Source organism: Myotis lucifugus, unplaced genomic scaffold (genome assembly GCF_000147115.1).
Source record: "Myotis lucifugus unplaced genomic scaffold, Myoluc2.0 scaffold_101, whole genome shotgun sequence".
NCBI classification, from domain to species: Eukaryota; Metazoa; Chordata; class Mammalia; order Chiroptera; family Vespertilionidae; genus Myotis; species Myotis lucifugus.
In genome coordinates, this window is record NW_005871149.1 from 928,588 (window position 1) to 945,042 (window position 16,455).

Here is a 16,455-nt window from a genome sequence, read left to right on the forward strand (position 1 = left end):
AAGGGAATTCTGAAATATCTTTTATCCTACAAAACTTAAAGCACAACACCCATCCCATTCTCATTAACAAACAGTATAGGCAGAAACAAAAAAACCTTTCACTTAGTAAATCACATCCACTAGGGGGGGAAAAAAACATGTGCTTAAAATGTAATCAATTAAAAAGCATAGACTTAAATAAAATATAATTATAACTTTAGATTAAATTAGATAAGAAAAATATTATGAAAAGCTCAATAATTTATCAAGTAAATTAACCTTTTGTTCAGAGTATTTTAGGGGGACATTTTACTCCACTCCTCAAAACAACCACCTAGTTCACAAATTAGTCCAATATTTTTTCTTTAACCAATGTGTGAATTAAATTATGCCCAAGATAAAAATACTTAAAAGGTAGACCTGTGGGTTTACAGAAACGCTTTTTTCTACTCTTTTAGAAATCTGACAGATTTCTAACAAGGCCCTTTTGTAGCTTGGACAGCTAGGAAAATCAAGAACTTTGAGCTGCCTTTAAAACCATGTCTCACTGATCTTTCTATTCATTATGCTCCGGCACAAATGCTGAATCAATGTTTCCTACAAACAGGAGTATCTCATTCTGGGGAAAAGAGGGGCTCAAGATGGTCTCCCTTTGCCGAGTTGAGAGAGAGCCGTCACAGCTTTTTTTTAAACCTACCCTCTCAAAACTATCAGTGGAGGGAACTTAGGTTTCTGTTAGGCCTCTAGCTCATTCATGCCTTCAGATTTGTTAAGTAAGAATGCAAACACTTTAATTAGATCCTCCATCAGTGGTATTTTTTAAGCTATCACCAATTAATTTCTCTCAATATTACTATGGAGGTAGCCAATGAGCATAACTCATAAACTCTAATACTGCTGCTTACAGCAAGTTGTCGTTGGATTTCATTTCAGTAATTTCCAACTAATTTAGTAACAAACTGTCATAGAGAGAAACATAAACACAACATGCAATGTAAGAGGGACTAGCAAAAATCGTAATTAAAACACTCTAATAACTTTTTTAAAAGGACACACGCCTAATGACAAAACAATGTTATTGTAATAGCCTCCTACAAATTAGTACACAGTAAGGAGGCAAAACTCAGGAAGAAATGGTCACTACAGAAGATCATTTATGTGTCCCAGGATGATGAAGTAAAAGGGGACAAAAACTGCAGAATAAAAGTTTCCACTGAGCAAAATGTGCATCTATTTTGGTCCACTAGAGTAGTATAGAAAGTAGTATTTATAGTACTGACCTACAAATGTGATTCTAGGTATTGCAATAGTAACTTAGGCTAAGCCACAGCAGTCAAGCTAGTTTCAGGAAACTCAAGTGGAAACAAAGAAGTTAATAAAAGGCAATACTTTTGGAAGGTTCTTCCCTGAACTAAAGAGGATTAAAACTTTATTTTGTGTTTTATTTTTGTGGAACACAGCCCTTTAAATAAAAACCATGGAAGTCTGGAAAGAAGAGTAGAACTATCTAATCCTGAAGGTCCATTTCTCCTCTGAGTATAGGCATCTTGCAAAAGAGCAGATGGTGAAGGAAAAGTAGACAGCCTGGAATAAAGAGAACTGCCCGGCAGAAACCAGCACATGGCTGTGGTTGGCAAATCAACTGACATCTCTCTACAGCTATTTGAGTTTAAATACTGAGAGGTTGTATAGAGTAATACCGTAAAACACATAAGCTATGAACCCACCACCTGGGTTCAAACTGTGGTTCTACCACTGACTAGTTAGAAAAAATTGGGCAGCTGAGGGAATCATGATCAACTTTCTCATCTATAAATTGGGCATGATGTTACCCACCTCCTAGAGTTGTTGGTGAGAATGAATTAGGACATGGAAAAGCATTCAGAATACTAACTGGCATGTGGTAATATATTTCAGCTTTCATCATCACCACTACCTTAATTTAAAAACTCCCGTTCATTTGGAAATTTTAAAATGTGCTCTACCTACTCCTCGGGTGATTTAGACTTCCCAACTGGGGAAAATTTCTCCAGAGCTTATACTTTCTTAATTATATCAAGAGTTGGTTATACTGCTTTAGCCCTGTACCTCTTCAGTTGACATTTTGTTTTGTTAAAGGAACTAAAAAGGTCGCGTACCTCATCTCTTAACTATTATGTGAGAAGAAGCAAAAAAGCTGGGAGTCCCACATTGGAAAGTTGTTCCAATGAAACTCAACCTGGAAAAGGTGAGGGGGCGGGGAGTGGTTATTTGCTAAATTCAGTAGCGGAACCACTCAGCATATAACAACCCAAAGGACAGAATGTACTATTGCGAAGCACGCGCAGGGAACAATTGGGTAAGTGAGGCTAAATGTGCATTTACGGGTTTTGAATCTGCTCCTCCGCTTTCCCTGGGGTTTCTCCCCAGTTTACATCACTATCGCTCTCCTCTCCTCCCGGGAATCTCTCAGTCTCCCCTAGCCCCTCTTTTCCTTCTGCTTGCTCCGACTCTGTCAGAAACCAAACAAACAAAAAAGTCACGGTCAATAAGTAACTGAAGTAAAAAGATAAAAGTGCTACCTGCTCCTATGGAAAGTGCTATGAGAAGCCTGAATCCTGGCTTATTCCCACAGGGTACCGACATTGACTTTCTAATGGGAAAGTCACTGTGTGTCCTCAGGAAACATCCTTAAAAAACCCTAACCTTTTGGTCCTGGCCGGTTTGGCTAAGTGGTTAGAGCGTCAGCCCGTGGAATGAAGGGTCCTAGGTTCGATTTCTGGTCAAGGGCACGTGCCTCAGTTGCAGGCTCATCCCCAGCCCCAGTCAGGGCAGGTGTGGGAGGCAACCAATCTATGTGTCTCTCTCACATCGATGTTTCTCTCTCTCCCCCTCCTTCCTCCCCTCCACTCTCTCTAAAAAAAAAAAAAAAAAGCCCAATGGAAAAAATATCCTCAGGTGAGGCTAAAAAATATTTTTTAAAATTTTACCTTTTAAATAGTTCGCTAGGTCAATAAGCACACATTTCCCATATTTCAGAAAAAAGGAACTGAACAGACTGAACAACAAGGAGAAAATGAGAAAGGATGGGAATGTGAAAAATTACAATCTTATTGCAACACCTAGGGATTAGAGTCTTCAGCTATTCTGTTCCTCTGTTGAAGGAGTTTGTAGGAACAATAGGATTCATGAGCTGAAGCAGATAATCTTAATGCCTTCCCCATACAAGCACCTCAGCTTGGAGAATTTTCCAATGCAATAAATAAACATCTTTATTTCTAAATGTAACTTAAGAGGTTTCCATGTTCCTAAACATGATTTTTATACTTTATAATGAAATTACCTTCTATTTTATATGGAATGATAGAGGAAATAAAATTCAATATATAGCAACTGTGTTTACAACAAATTTTTTCAAGATTATATATTCTGCATATTGAGATACAGGCTTGTAACAAGATATATGACATTGATATTAGGCCTCAATGGGCAAGAAAACTGAATCAGGCAATTCAAATAAGGAAACATTAAGTGGACTCCTGTCATGTGTCAGATAGTACCCAATTAGATAAAAATAAAAAAGGGTAAATCCACTTTGTTAACTTTCGTTATCTTCATAACCGGAGATAGTTAAAACTTGTCAAAGACCAAAACTAAGAGGGACCTGCCCAAAGCAGGTAAGTCTGACATAAGACCGTATGAACAGGCGTTCCCCACTTACTTTGAAAAGCAGGTGGACATACTATAAAGGTTTGTTGGAATGGATCTGTCTGCGTACAAATCTGGGTGGTTCCAGGCTGCAAGGAAACGCCCTGCTGGGCCACTCCAGGCACTGGTGCTGCAGACGAGGGGTACAGAGCCGACTGGTAGTTCAGCAGTGAGACATCCGAGTTAGCCAGAGATAGAGTAGCAGCTGCTGCGGTCGAGCTGGAAGCTAAAACACTGGCCTAGAAACAAAAGGATCAGAGTTGTACACTGGTACAGAGAGAACAATATTTTTATACACAGGGAATCGATCCAGAAAAACTTCAAGTGTTAAAGTGTAATGCTGTCTTCTAAAGAAATCTCTGCTTAAGAAATTTTCCCAGTCTCTATATTTCAGACATGTTATAAGGTTGAATAAGAACACAAAGAATAAAAAATGGGCTCTGGCCCTAACCGGTTTGGCTCAGTAGATAGAGCATTGGCCTGCGGACTCAAGGGTCCCAGGTTCGATTCCGGTCAAGGGCATGTACCTTGGTTGCGGGCACATCTCCAGTGGGGAGTGTGCAGGAGGCAGCTGATCGATGTTTCTTTCTCATCGATGTTTCTAACTCTCTATCCCTCTCCTTTCCTTCTGTAAAAAATCAATAAAATATATTTTTTTAAAAATGGGCTCTGGCCTGGTGGTTCAGTTGATTGGAGCATCGTCCTATGCACCAAAAGGTTTCGGGTTTGACTCGCCATCGGGGCACATACCTAGGTTCTGGGTTTGATCCCTGGTAGGGGTGTGTATGGGAGGCAACTGATCGATGTCTCTTTCTCTCTCTCTCTCCCCCTTCCTCCCTCTCTAAAATCAATAAATATATACTCCCGTGAGGATAAAAAAAAAAAAAAGCATAAAAAATGGTCCTGTACTGGTTGAGGTTATATAAACCCCTATCTCCTCTTTCTATGCAAAAAGTTGCTGGATTCCACCAAATCTCATTTAAAAATAGACCTAGCTAAGAAAGCAGGAAGCTTACATGCAAAACCACTCTTAAATTATTGGAGGGACCCAACTGAACTCATAGAAGCAGACAGTAGATTGGTGGTTGCTAGGGTAGAGCAGGGACAGGAAGGGGAGAGTGGGTAATGGTCAAAGGGTACAATCTTCCACTGAATAGATGAGTAAGTTCTGGGACTCCAGTTCAGCATATAAAAAGTTATTGGAAACACCCTTCAATACATGTAACGAGACATATAAAATCCTTCTAACAGAGTCATCTGGCTGAAGTCAGTACAACTAACAGCAGTAAGGAGTACAATAGCCAGGCTGCATTTATTTGACGATGCTAAGTCTGAGGGCACAGGTAAGGTCTTTATATTTAACTTCTGTCAGCACATGACTGGTAGGTATTATCAGTCTACTCTGTCTAGCATCACTTCTGCCAAATAGAAAATTCTTAAGAAATAAGACCACCAAAGCCAAGACTGATTTCTTTACTTCGACCTGTATTCTTACCAGTTTCTATCCCACTTAAGTTTGAGTTTCCAAAATCATTTACCTGATTGTGCACTGTATTAAGCTGATTGCTGAAGCTCATGGTTAGGTTTGTGCTTGTATTTGGGGCAACGTGTGTCGTGAAGGGACTCTTGATCTGACTCACTGTATCATACATGTGAACCCTCCGCTTGCAGATCTCCATGTTCTGAAAACAAGACTTAACACTAAAAAAAGAGATGAAAGGTTCATTGAAATGAATGCTGAGATTTAAACAGATCAAAATAACTCAAGATGAATATGGATCAACGTTCCCACTCCCCCCAAGTATTTTCAGATCAAATGAATAAGAGTTTTTATAACCATAGGGAAACATACATATCTGATTTTTAATTGCATAATTTTTCAATGAGAAAGAAAAGCTTCAGTAAGCCAAATACGTAAGCTCCAAAGCTGCTGCTCACGTGATATTTCCATTTACCTATTAAATGGTAACACAACAGATGAGCACATCATGGTAAAATCCCCCAAACCATACCATACTCACTGATTGCTATGTGGAAAATCCAGAAGGTGAGTCATTGTTACAAATTGATGGTTAAGAGTTTTCAGAGGAGTAATTCTCTTATCTGCATCGATTGTTAGCATTTTTTTTAACAGATCAATGTATTCTCTGCGATCCGCCTTCTCTGCCAACATGTCTGTTCCTTCTAAGTCTGTGGACATGTTCACCTTCCCAGGAAAATTAAGAAATATTATACTTCGTTACTTAATCTTTAATACTGCCACCAATTATCTGCTTTCTCTCCAAACCATATACAGTACTCAAAAAATTTTGAGGAAATTATTTTTATTAGACTAATCACTTTCACAGGTGGAAGCTCTTCTTATTCTAAATAAAACCTTCAATTCAGTAGAGTATGTTAGTAGAATAAAGCTAACTAATTTTCTGTTCATTCAAAATCTGAATCAAACAAGTTAAGCAAAAATGACTAGTATTACTTAAATATAAGTTTCTATTGTTAAAAAGATTAAATGACATAAGTATAAAGTGTTTAACTAGAGTTTGGGACATAATAAGTAGCTCTTAATAAGTATAGGGTGTCCCCCAAAAAATGTATACAGACTTTAACAGCTGACAGCTCACTTGATGTTTTTTTCTTTTCAGATTTAACCCATTGGAATTATTAATTATTCAAAGTGTGTATACATTTCTTGGGGGACATCCTGTATTTATTTAGTAGAGAATATGGACAAGAAAAAAACTTTCACAAACAATGTATCAAAATACTGACAATGCCCTGGCTGGTGTCACTCAGTCGTTTGGGCATTGTCCATTCACCGAAAGGTTGCCGGTTTGATTCCCAGTCAGGGCACATGCCTGGGTTTTGGGCTCGATCCCTGGTGGGGGGGGTGGGGGGAGGGGGAGGGGTGTGCAGGAGGCAGCTGATCGATGTTTCACTCTCACATCGATGTTTCTCTTTCTCTCTCTCTCTAAAAATCAATAAAATATCTTTAAAAAAAATGCTGACATGTAGTAAAACCAGTTTAACAAAACCAAGGAAGAAATATATAAAAGCATCCTTTGTTAGGATTCAAATGTTATTTATTACATGGCAAAATATCAATGCATTTTTTTTCTGCGAAAAATAAAGACATATACTGGAAGATAACAGATTGATTCAGCCTTTAATATAACCAACAGAAGTATATCTCTGAACAGATACATAAATGTCTGGCTTTCTGAAAGATACTATACTCACCTGAGCCATGTCATCTAAACAATTAAAAATGTACTTTCGAGCTTCTTTTGATTTGATTCCAGTTTCCAATTCATGTTCTTCAGGTGTCTATAAAATACAGATTTTTTTAAAAATTCCATCCTTATATTATTTCCACATTTTATTCTATTAAAAGCCAGAATTCAAAGAAACAAGTGTCGTCACCTTGCCAACCAGAGATGACAACCATGAAAGTAATTTGCAACTAGAAAATCTCCCAGTGCAGAGATGTGGCCTTGATATGAAGCCACCTTTTCCACAAAGTAAATGTGCAAGCAACGATGTAGCCCAGTTCCTGAAGAATGTCAGATAAGATGGGGCATTACCACTTTTCTCTTACAGCTACCTTCACACGAGATGCTATTTCAAATGCTAACTATTCAAAGACCCAGGTAGAGAGTCACAGGGTTAATCAAATTATTCAGGAATCTCTCAAGTTAAAGGAACAGGCTCTGATGTAAAAAGCAGGTATTTGTTTAAAGAAAATATAGAAGGACTTACTGCGGTCAGTTAGGAAATTATGTTGTTTTGTCATATTTATTGAGAATCCTCTAAAAAAAGTCATTATTAATTACTCTAGTTTTATAAGACTTAATGGTGAGTACATACTCTCCCTTTCTCAGCTGCTGGTTCAAATAGTCAAAATAACCTCGCCAACGGAACTAGCATTTAAAGTTTTGTTTTTTAATTAAGGGAAGGGAATAAAATAATTTTTCAAAGTATTCCCTCTGCAACGTATATTCACCCCTTTTTCCTCCTCCACCTGAAGAATAAACTTTGATAACCAACCAGAAAAAGTGATGTAACCTTAAAAATTAAAGTAAAAATAAACTTTGAATCTGAAGTTAAGAGTGAGAAGTACAGGTATGGGTAGTATAGCCAGGGAGACTGACCTTAAGCCTCCACAGTGGGTACCCCAAATTAGGATCTCTGTTGAAAAACCTGGTCGTTTTGGTCCCGGCACTGAGAAGATATTCAGCTGGCAGACCTTGTGTTTGTGAAATGTAGCGAATCTGAAACATCAAAACCATCAAAACATTGATTTGGGATGAAAAGGAAGATTTTAAAGAACTTTTACACTAAAACATTATTAGCCCTAGGCAAAAAAGAAAGCTATTGCAAAGAAATTAACTCGTTGATAAAAATGAAATCTATTTATAAAGACAAATATATAAGCTAACGCACTCAGAAGTAATTCTCAAACATGTATTCAGAAACTTCCTTGTTACTATATCTGTGATTTACAAGGAAACCTGTTTCAAAAATTTTGTGTGTAATCTCTTGCTTTTTTGTAAAGTTCTGGTACAAAGTTCAGAAAACTTTAGGAAATATTTTTTAGGACAGAACAGAATGGTTTTCAAGAAATTATACTTCATGGATTACCAAGGATTGTTTGGTTTTGTTTTTTGATACACTATCAAATTAAACTGATTAGGAAAAATTTCTATAAACCTCTTTCTTCCTTGGCTACTCTAGCTCCTGGTCAACTGCCCCCGACACTAACTTGTCACAGAGCTTATTTCTTGTACCATAAACTCAAGCACTTAATTTAGCTTTTCTGTAAGTACTGTGTTCATACATTCAACATTTTTTAAACACCTACTACGGACTAGGCCACCAATTCTCAAATGTGATCTGGGGACTCCCATAGGGTCTGACCCCAAGACCCTTTCGGGGGAGGGAGGGTGTGAAGTAAAAAATTATTTTCATAATAATACTAAGAAGTTATTTGCCTTTTCATTCTCTTTTCATGGGTGTACAGCAGAAATTTCCAGAGGTGATGGGTGATGATGTCATTGCTCTGATGGCTAATGAAATGTGTACTTGTATATGTTTGTTTTATGAATTTCCCAACTTAACTGTTCACACTTCTGGTTGTTTCTCCCAATCCAGGAAAGCGATAGAAGAGGCAATTTGCTTCTCTCCCTACTACTAAGAGCAATACAAGAGACAATTCTTTTAGAAATTTTGTATTTAGGAACTCTTTCTTCTTTAAAAAAATATATTTCTTTATTGATTTCAGAAAGGAAGGGAGAGGGAGAGAGAAATAGAAACATCAACGATGAGAGAGAATCATTGATCGGCTGCCTCCTGCATGCCCCCTACTGGGGATCGAGCCCGCAACCGGGGCACGTGCCCTTGGCCAGAATCGAGCCTGGGACCCTTCAGTCTGCAGGCCGACGCTCTATCCACTGAGCCAAACTGGCTAGGGCGAGAGGCAATTCTTTTCACCACCCCATCTTCATATATGAATGGCTATACTTAAGATAAAATTAGAGAAAAACTTGTAAGCAAGGAAATAAATCTTACTTCCTATCTATCCCTCCTCCCCCGCCCCCCATCTTCAGTTTTAAATACTAATTCAGTATTCGCTATATAAATAGAGCTCTTTAGGGTCCTCACCAATTTTTAAGAGTATAAAGCACAGGTAAGCCAACTATGACCTACAGGCAAAATCTGGTATGCTTATCTATCCTGAGACAATCTTAGCAGGAAATTACTCCAAACTGTGAAAACCCAAACACAGCATTAGCAAAATAGAAAACTTTTTAAATGTGAATAAAAAAGTTTAAATAGAAACTTCTTTTGCATGTAAGAGGTAAAGTATTTTTATAAAAACAGAGTAAAATCTGTACAATGAAATACTATGCAGACATTTAAAATGATAGGGGAGACCTATATTTGTTAACATGTATAGTTTGCAATATACTAAATAGAAAAAGCAGATTACAAATTAAATATAATCTTTTTTTCTCTTAAATTACTACATTTCACTGGTTCTAAGAGACATATTTTTTCACATGCACATCTTTGAAATCAGGGTATGTCTTAGCGCTGATACTGTCATGGTTTAATTGGCAGCATTTTTTCTCAGAGGTACAGAAAAATGGTGCATCTTTTAATCAGTGGTGTTGTAGATTTTATGAAATACTATATATATCTTCCTCTATGTCCATAAATTTTTACTTGGAACATAACTATATATAGCATATATTCATTCATACTTCCAATAAGTATTTATTGCGCCTGGCAGTGGTGATTTTAAAAATAGATATGGTTCCTGCTCTCATAGACCTTGCAGTCTAGTGAGGAAGACAGACGGTGAATGCATAATTCAAATCAGAATAAGTAGGCTTCCATAAAAATACTTAAAAAAGGAACCTGACCTAGACTGGGGACTGCTGAGGAAAGCTCCTTGAGGAAGTGGCACTCGAGCTGATAAATGACTAGACTTTGACCGGATGAAATGGATGGCTGGTGGGAAAGCTTCGGACTGAGAACAGTATGTGCAAGGGCCTGTGTGGAAGGAAGCAGTGCTGAAATGATGCCAAGAGGACTAAAGTATGAAAATCAAGAAGAAACAGCATAAGATCAATCGAGAGAGAAAGACCGGAAGGGCCAGGACAACCCAGGCAGGGGCTCAGAGGTCATATTAAGGACTTAGCCCTTTATTCTAAAAGTGATGGGAGGCCACTGAAGAGCCGGGGAGTGGAATGATCAAATTTGTGTTTTGAAAGAAATCTCTCTGGAAAGTAGACTGAAGGGAGGCCGGAATAAATAACAGGAGATGGCCTGGTAGCCCAGGTACATGAGTAAGACAGCCTGGACTAGAGAGTAGCAGTGGAGAAAAAGAAGTATATTCAAGAGGCATGAGGGCATAAATGGTCAGAAGATACACTCGTGCGTGCACACACACATAGCAAACTACATTTTTTCTCTTTACAGAATTTATCTTAATTGTAGTATATAATTATTGGTATGCTTATTTACTTCATGTCTGTTTCCCATACCAAACTATAGCCTCCAGGCAAGGACTATGTTTTATTCAGCATGGCATCCCCAGTGCTTGGAGTACCTGACACAAAGTTGGTACTCAATAAACACATGATGAAAATTAACAAATTTTATACATATATTTAAAAAAGGCAAAATATAACCAAAACTTAAAAAGGTTACCTCTGAGGGGTAGAACTATTGGAGGTTCAAATTTTTGTCTCTTGGCTTACTGTATCTTTTTTATTTTTCTACAGTGATGCACTTATGGAATTAAAACATTTAAAAATGTTAATATTATCCAGATACTACTTTTCACATAGCTTAAGATAAAGCAACAACAAAAGCTCCCTATCTATGTAAACAGAAAGTATTTGTCATTTGTTATTTTAAATAATTCTAATGTTTCCAACAAATTCAAAGCCACTAATATCTAGAGACTACACATTTGACTAAAACACTTGTACACCAATGCTCACAGCACCATTATTCACAAAGGCCAAAATACATACACACACACACACACACACACACACACACACACACAGAAGGGAATATTATTCAGCCATAAAAAGAAATAAAGTTCTGATATATGCTACAGCATGGATAGAAACCATTATGCTAAGTAAAAGAAGCCTGTCACAAAAGACCATATTTTGTGATGAATATGATATACTAGAATAAGCATAACTAGAGACAGTAGATTAGTGGTTAATATAGGGGAACTCACTTCAGAGATGTAATATGGCTCTCACAGCAAAGGCATCTGGGAAATGTTGAACTCTCTACAACCTCAGGCTTGGCTGACTATCCAGAAAGCCAGAATGCCACCCCAAGGTAAATGCCAGGCCCCAGGAGAGAGGTTGATGAATGTATAGAGTGTAATAACTGCCTGATGTGATCTTTTAACTTAGGGATGTATTGTTCTCTCGGTGGTCTATGTGACTACCCACCATATTGTTTTGTTATTAGTTAACCTCCTTTGAAAAGGGCCCTGTCCTGGAGGTGGTATGGTTTCTTCCTGGCCCGTCACCACTGGGAGCAGCTGCTTTGCCTGTGTCCGTAAGTTTTTCCTGCTAATACAGTTCTTAGGCATCTGGACAAGGCGACATGTCATTTCTTCAGATCAACTGCCAAATCTGAAACTGATGAGCCTAAGTTTTGGGAGTTCTTCACCAACAAGGGCCTAGGGCAGGGACTGGGGGAGAATGAGGATTGGCTGCTAATAGTGATTAAAATGTTCTAGAACTGTTGTGATGGTTCACAACCCTGTGAACATACTGAAACCATTGAACTGTGCCCTTTAAATGGCTGAATTATGTGATATGTGGGTTATATCTCAATAAACTTATTTTTTTTAAAAAGTCAGCTGTAAGAATAAGGATGCTGCCAGAGGAAGCTTTCGTGCTGCCAGAGGAATCTTTCGTACAACCAGAGATGCAAGATAAACTGTCCCCCCCACCCCTTTCCTGCTCTATAACAGCAGCATCCTACTTATTCAGCTTGGTTCAACCAACTGTGGTTTTCCTCCTTCCTACCACAGTTTCACATTTATGCACCCAACAAAAATTATCCAAACTACCAGATCATTTTTTTTTTCAAGGAAAGCCCCAGCTGTACCTTAGCTTCTAAATTTAATTATATTTGGTTCCACTTCCTAGGAAATTTCACAATGGCAATCTGTTGACTAAGGCTGAAGGGATGCCAGTAAACAGTTGGGCTAGGAATGGCACTTTGGCGGCTGTAATTGCTCAGAGCAAGGTTTCTGAAGCAGAGGTCCATAAGTCCCCTAAATTTGTACACAAGACATGGTGAGCATACTTTTCTGAGAAGATCCATAGCTTCATCAGAGTCTCAAAAAGGTCTAAAACCCAAAAAGGAGAATCAAAAGCTTAGTTAAACCAGCTATGGTTTTGTATCATTTAATCTCCCAATACTTTGTTGTTGTACAATAAGGAAGATGCTTTTAACAGTAAAGAATTTAAATTAATTTTAAAAAAATAAGGACGCTGACTTGCTCCTCTCAAGGTAGAAGATAAAAAAAATTCCAAAGCACAATGTAACAGGTTATTTATGACATGAGTAACTCATTTGTTATGTTTCATTCAAAGGCATGTCCAAAGAGTCAAATTTTTAGAAGTTGGTAAATGTTACATATACTCAAATATATCAAGGAGTCAAAATTCTAGGCTGAATAGGAAAAGGACTGTTTTGCTCTTTTTGCCTTTCAATTCCAGATAACCATTTACTTCTCAAAAAAAAAAAAATAGAAAACTAAAACAAAAACAACCCCCCTTTTCTACACCTTGTGTACCTACTATGTTTAAGACACATGTAGCAGCTGATGATACACTGGTGGAATGAAACAGTCAATGCCCTTAAGGAGATTAAAGCATAAATGGTTAGACCACTTTTTTTAAAAAACAAAAAATTAGAATTTACAATTTATTTCCATGGCAAAACTGTTGCCCTCAGCACCAGCTCTTTAGGAAATGTAGCATATCTTCTAAAGCTTGTCTGTTTGAGACAGGTCATTTATTGCAACACTTTTCAAGTCCTCTGATTGCCCTCCTAAAGCCAATCTTACAGAGACCCCCTCTACATCCCAGCCTCTGGGGCCCAAAGTGTTTCAGCATGCCGAGAGCAAGCATTTCAGTGTGTGTCGTGTATGAGAGGAAGTAACAGGTGTGAATGAGCCAAAATTCATTCTTAAAATCTCAATTCCTCATCCTTACTTTGCTTTCATGTCTTATTTCACAAGATGCCTTTGTTAACCAAAGTGAATACTCTAATAAATCATTACAGATCTGGGAAAGTACCAGTCTAACATAACATAAAATAAAATTCCCTTTTCATTGAAGAATTGCAAACGTAACTTCAGACTAAGAAGCAGGTGGAGAAAATTCTATTCGTTAAAAAATTTAATACACACTCTTACCTGATCGTATTCCGAAGCACCAGGATAAAGAGGCCATCCCAGGAACAGCTCAGCTATCACACAGCCCAAGGACCACATATCAATAGCTTCACAAAATGGCAATCCAAGAATAATTTCAGGGGCTCTAGCAACAACAAAAATAGTTGATAAAAAAATACACGTTATTTGGGAAAGTGAACGGTGTTGACTAAGTTCTGTTTTAGTATCAACGAAAGATACACTGATTTAATGAAACTGAAAACGATCTTTGGTATAAAATCCGTCATTTGAACTTCTTGGAGCCACATGTGTTTTGTAATTCAGAATTTCTTTAATTTCAGAAAGGTACTACGATGACTATACTATATATTGCATAATAATCCCAGAGGAGTTTAGGAAAGTGCTCAGAATCAAACACATTAATGTTTCTGCAACAAAACATATGAGTAGTCATACTAAGTCAGCTAAACAAAGACTTCCAATTGCCTTACACTGGTTCAAGTCAGATCTTTCCAATCAATGAGTTTATACCAAACTCAGGAAAAGATTTTTAGTTTTTAGAGCTTTCTGAATTTTGAAATCGTAAATAAGGAATCGGGGAATTATTCTTTTTACTTAGTACCTTTTTAATTATGGAAAAACCAATTAAATGGCTTGGTCAATAAATCCCTGTGTGGGACAGAAATGCGTCCTATAGAGATACAATGGCTGACAGCCTACCCGGGTTCAGAGCCTCAATTCATTTATTTCGTAGCTGCAGACAATTACTTAATCTCTCTGTGCCTCAGGTTCTTCATTCATAAAATGAAGATTCATAAAATGAAGAGGTACCCACTGCATAGGGTGTTATAAGGTTTAAATAAGCAATTAATAATAGTAAGTATCAAAGGTCTTGGACAGTAAGCTCTTGTACTCAGCACATATAAAGTACTGTATAAGTGTTAGATATAATAATAACTATTAATATTATATGATCATTATTTTTAAACTTTGAATTCTTTTCATTTCCATTAATGCTCCAAGTGAGAAACGAGGAGCCTTAAAGAGAAGACTAAGGCAATCCCATATACTTAGAGCTTGTATATATGAACACATCCAAGGAAAATGGTGTATCCTCAATTATAGAGGAGGAAACCGAGGCAAATTATTAAGTAATTTGCCCAAAATCACATAAGTGACAGAGCTAGAATTTGAATTCTGACAGTCTAGCTATGGAGTTGAGTATATTATACTGTGTCTAACTAAGTAAAAGTTAAGTACATACCTATCTATAAAAATCTTTTTGGCATGGTGGTATACCATGGCATTTTGCAAAGTGTGTCGAAACTTAAGAGATCAATAAATGGGTTCAGAACAGGAATGATAATAATAGGTAACACTATTATCAATAATACTAATAGGTGACACTTACATAGTGCTTACTGTGTGCCATGCACTATTCCAAGTTCTTTATAAATGTGGTCATTATAATCCTTACAACAATCCTATGAACGTATTACTACTTTTAAGCCATCAATTCTAAGATGCAATTTCTTTTACATTTTAACATCTCTGAAACTAAGAAAATTCTTGCAAACCATGGTGTATTTTAGTTTAATGGCAGTGCTTTTACTTTCTCATTGGCACCTAAATAATGTTTCACCTTATAAGCAAGGTATCTTGGCTTCTATGTAATAAAGTATCATTTGCACTTTACAGATGGGAAGAACTGGGCACTGAGAGGGTAGGTGCCCAAGACCACACAAGGTCTGGGTGATGGCAGGCTTGAGCCAAGGTCTGAGCTCTTAAACACTTTAGCACCTTCTCCAAACAACTCCCTTTCCTTCTTACAAGTCATGACATTTGAATCTGTAAGGACCCCAGATCCAGACCCCTCCTTTTAGAGGATAAAAATGGAAAAGCAGATCTTTCCATTGGGAAGCATCGAACAGACGGTGTCTCCTTGTGGAGCGCCCACATTTCCCCAACTGTACTTTCAAGTCATGTGAGCTTCCTCGGTGTGTGTGGAGGGGGCGAGGGGCAGAGATTGAGTGGGGGAGGGTATCAAGATATTTCCCTAAATAAGAATATCCTCCCCAAGTTATTTTCTAAGAAAACAGGGTAAATTAGAGGGCTCTATCGAGTCTAGAAGCTTTCCTGATCTTGCAGAGAAAGAGCGAAAGACCCAGGCCTGTCAAGACTTATCCTATGTGACAGCTATGGGTGGAGCCATTAATAGACCGTTTCTGTGCTATTTGATGTGAATGAACTGTGGTTTTGTTAGCCAAAGAAACAACCATCAGCAGTGCCATTCCTGTTGCAGGTGGCTAGAGCCACATGACTGATGGAATTTCAGAGTGAGTGCAATTAAATCCCAACCACTATGGCATGTTTTAAGGCAGCACAAGTTTGAGGGTATGAGGACCCAGAAACATAAAAGCTTTTCTAAAATTGAAAAGGAACAAAATTTTACTTTCAGTGAGTAGAATCATTAATTTCCAAGTTCGTGACAGTGCCAAAAATAGCTGGCAGGGAGCATGCAAATGGCTTTGTGCCCACGTAAAAACTGGGCTTAGAGCATTCCTAAGCATCAGCTGGAGAGCACGGATTGATTCTGCCATTCCCACTATAACAGGAGGACATTTTAAACGCCAAAGGGTAGGTCACAGGGAGAGGCCAGCACCCAATAACTTACTTCTTTAAAAAGGGAGCAGTAATATGTGATAAAACTTTAGCTTTCAGAGAAACACTAATTCCAGCCCTTAAACCCTATTAAACTTACAACAAAAAAACCCCAAACCTTTGGAATTGGCTAGAATCAGTTTTTCGTTTGGTCTCACCCTGCCTCTGGAGTAATAAAAGCA

The 16,455-nt window shown here is 37.8% G+C and overlaps 1 protein-coding gene across 4 annotated transcripts in view; it reads right to left on the reverse strand.

Moving 5' to 3' along the window:
- HIPK1 (homeodomain interacting protein kinase 1) overlaps window positions 1–16,455 on the reverse strand; it is a 46,851-nt gene that overhangs the window by 13,663 nt on the left and 16,733 nt on the right. For 3 of the 4 annotated variants that reach the window (XM_023757034.1, XM_023757032.1, XM_023757033.1), the window contains 6 exons: window positions 7,815–7,934; window positions 7,087–7,216; window positions 6,904–6,990; window positions 5,688–5,872; window positions 5,205–5,367; window positions 3,680–3,905 (listed from right to left, as the gene is read on the reverse strand). In XM_023757034.1, coding sequence (XP_023612802.1) covers window positions 3,680–3,905; window positions 5,205–5,367; window positions 5,688–5,872; window positions 6,904–6,990; window positions 7,087–7,216; window positions 7,815–7,934 — 911 coding nt within the window. Of the gene's footprint in view, window positions 1–3,679; window positions 3,906–5,204; window positions 5,368–5,687; window positions 5,873–6,903; window positions 6,991–7,086; window positions 7,217–7,814; window positions 7,935–13,633; window positions 13,758–16,455 lie in introns of all 4 variants that reach the window. The other variant, XM_023757035.1, reaches the window with a different exon arrangement.